Source organism: Dendroctonus ponderosae, unplaced genomic scaffold (assembly GCF_020466585.1).
Source record: "Dendroctonus ponderosae isolate FM_Combo_2020 unplaced genomic scaffold, Dpon_F_20191213v2 Dpon_F_20191213_7, whole genome shotgun sequence".
Classification (NCBI taxonomy): domain Eukaryota; kingdom Metazoa; phylum Arthropoda; class Insecta; order Coleoptera; family Curculionidae; genus Dendroctonus; species Dendroctonus ponderosae.
The window spans coordinates 1,310,051-1,312,182 of NW_026018916.1; the positions used below are offsets into that span (position 1 = coordinate 1,310,051).

At 36.8% G+C, this 2,132-nt stretch overlaps 2 protein-coding genes across 3 annotated transcripts in view; one reads left to right on the forward strand and one right to left on the reverse strand.

Moving 5' to 3' along the window:
* LOC109543958 (phosphatase and actin regulator 4-B) overlaps nt 1–926 on the reverse strand; it is a 7,537-nt gene extending 6,611 nt beyond the window's left edge. Inside the window, exon 1 of one of the 2 annotated variants that reach the window (XM_019913909.2) lies at nt 737–926. In XM_019913909.2, the coding sequence (XP_019769468.2) occupies nt 737–772 (36 nt within the window). In that variant the 5' untranslated portion in view covers nt 773–926. The remainder of the gene's footprint in view (nt 1–736) is intronic. The other variant, XM_019913910.2, reaches the window with a different exon arrangement.
* Nucleotides 163–2,132, forward strand: part of LOC109543956 (28S ribosomal protein S30, mitochondrial) — a 6,867-nt gene continuing 4,897 nt past the window's right edge. Inside the window, exon 1 of the mRNA XM_019913903.2 lies at nt 163–251. The gene's annotated coding sequence lies outside the window, so the exon portion shown is untranslated. The remainder of the gene's footprint in view (nt 252–2,132) is intronic.

Below are 2,132 nucleotides of genomic sequence, written 5' to 3' on the forward strand. Positions count from 1 at the left end.
TGTTTTTATGTTTTTCCGCGTAAAGTGCGCAAATTTGAATTTGGCGCGTAGCCGTTGACAGGCAACATCAAAAGCCAACATCGTACCCATGGCAACAAGGGTATCAACACAGTTCTTAATTGGAAAACTGACTGTCAAGATTTTGTTCAGTTGTTCAGTTGACAGTTGTTGTCCGAATTTTTATGCATTTTGAGTTTAATCCAGTGAAAATTTATGGAAAAGCAGCCATAAAACTGCTTCCAAGTGTCTCGGTAAGTAAAATTTTCGCTCTGCAGACAATCGATGTAATGCTTTTGTCTGCTGCTGCACAATAGTTTCTCTCTTACAGGCAACGTTATTGGCTGAAATCTTCGAATTTTCCAATTGGATAATTTAAGTAGAGGAGAAAAACTGTTTTGATATTAAATGGTCAGAGTAACGCCCATGTTTTGCAACTTCCAAAAAGTTCACGCGCGAAATTTAAATGTGCTCTCTCTTAGATGAGTCTTGCGTCGATAGAACTGCAACTCGGCAAGTTTCAAATTTTTTCAATCAACTTGCCCCTAAAAGCTCAAAAAACTGTTGTTGTATAATTGTCCAGAACTAAACTATTCAAACGCAACAAAATTAATAATAAGCGACTTAAATTAATATTGAGACTTGACTCCTTGTGGTGATTTTTCACGCAAATAAGAAATATTAGCGAATAAATTCGCATTTTGCTATTTTTGTTGGGTACCCAAAATGTGCGACTTACCACTAAAACCACTACTGTAGCGTGCCACCGACTCATTTCGCTGATTGAAGTGAAAATGACCAAATAAAGGAAAAAACCGAAATCAACCGAAACCTCAAATCGATCACTTTCACTTTTAGAAAAATAACATCGCGCCAAGAACACGCAAAATGGGATCAGCCGTAAGAGATTGAGTGTTATATATTCGCCACACCCCAATAATTTCTTGTTAATTTAACTGAGACAAGGGGGACAAAATCAGCGGCGTACGCCGTGCTCTATACGCTCTTTTAATTATTTAATTACCTATTTAAATTAACAAAACTAGATTTTCAAACCAAATAATCAAAAACTTTAGTTAGGTATTTAGTTGAACAATTTGCTTAACTGGACCGTGACTCTTTGTGTTCCTTAATCCTGCATTTATGCGCTTTTTACTTCAAGCGAGTAAAGCAATCCAAAAGATCACCGAAGTAGAAAACTAAGCTTCAAAAGCACAAACGCAAATAAGAAACTAAAAATACTCAAAAACCATCGTGCGGATTGTACTTTATTGATTTTGAAACAAAGTAAAATTGGAAAATGTTCATTAAATGGTCACATGAGCACAAAAATCGCGATTTAAAGTTCGTCTTTATAGGCCTGGTTAGACCGTACCTGAAAATTCCGCGAATTGTAAACCCAATCGAAGAGCCAGAATGCGAATCTTATGCCTCGATTAGGCGCATTTACAGCTAATTGTTCGACGGTTTTTTCGATGGAAAGTTATTTATCAAATAACATTTCAAAATGTTATTGTCCTGCTGCAATTCCACGGGCGCACCGTTTACTTTGGCGATTTCCCTTCAAAATGCTTCTTAAGCTTCCCAAACAGTTTATTCATTGTTTTTATGCCCGAACCCCAATAGTTCATTTGGCTGGCTTAAACTCCAGCTACACTTTCATCCCCAAATATGTTTACTTGATGAAACTAAATATTTTCATAAACTGGATTAAACTGCAGCTACTGCCTTATCGCAAATTCTGTTTAAGTACTGAAGCTAATTTGTTGAATTTTCAACGCATTTCAACCACTGTTTTTTTGCAAAGCAACCAATTTTCGTAATCGCGATTGGCGGTCCATGCAGTGTCGTTTGTTACGATTTGTCTAATGAATATAAAACACGACCTGATTTGCACGTTAATTTTATAGCCGCTTTCACTTCAATGTCAACGGTTTTTACTTTTTCGCCTGCAATGCCACCATAAACACACGCAATAAATCGATACAAATCAAGAAAATTTTCCGGCCACGATAAAAACACATCAGTGCCTTTCAAAGGCAGCCAGACATTTCCATCAGTGATTTTCTTTGTTTTTATTAAGCAAATTGAGCGCTTCAAAGCGTCCGGTTGAGCAATTCAGTCAGAAATTCCTG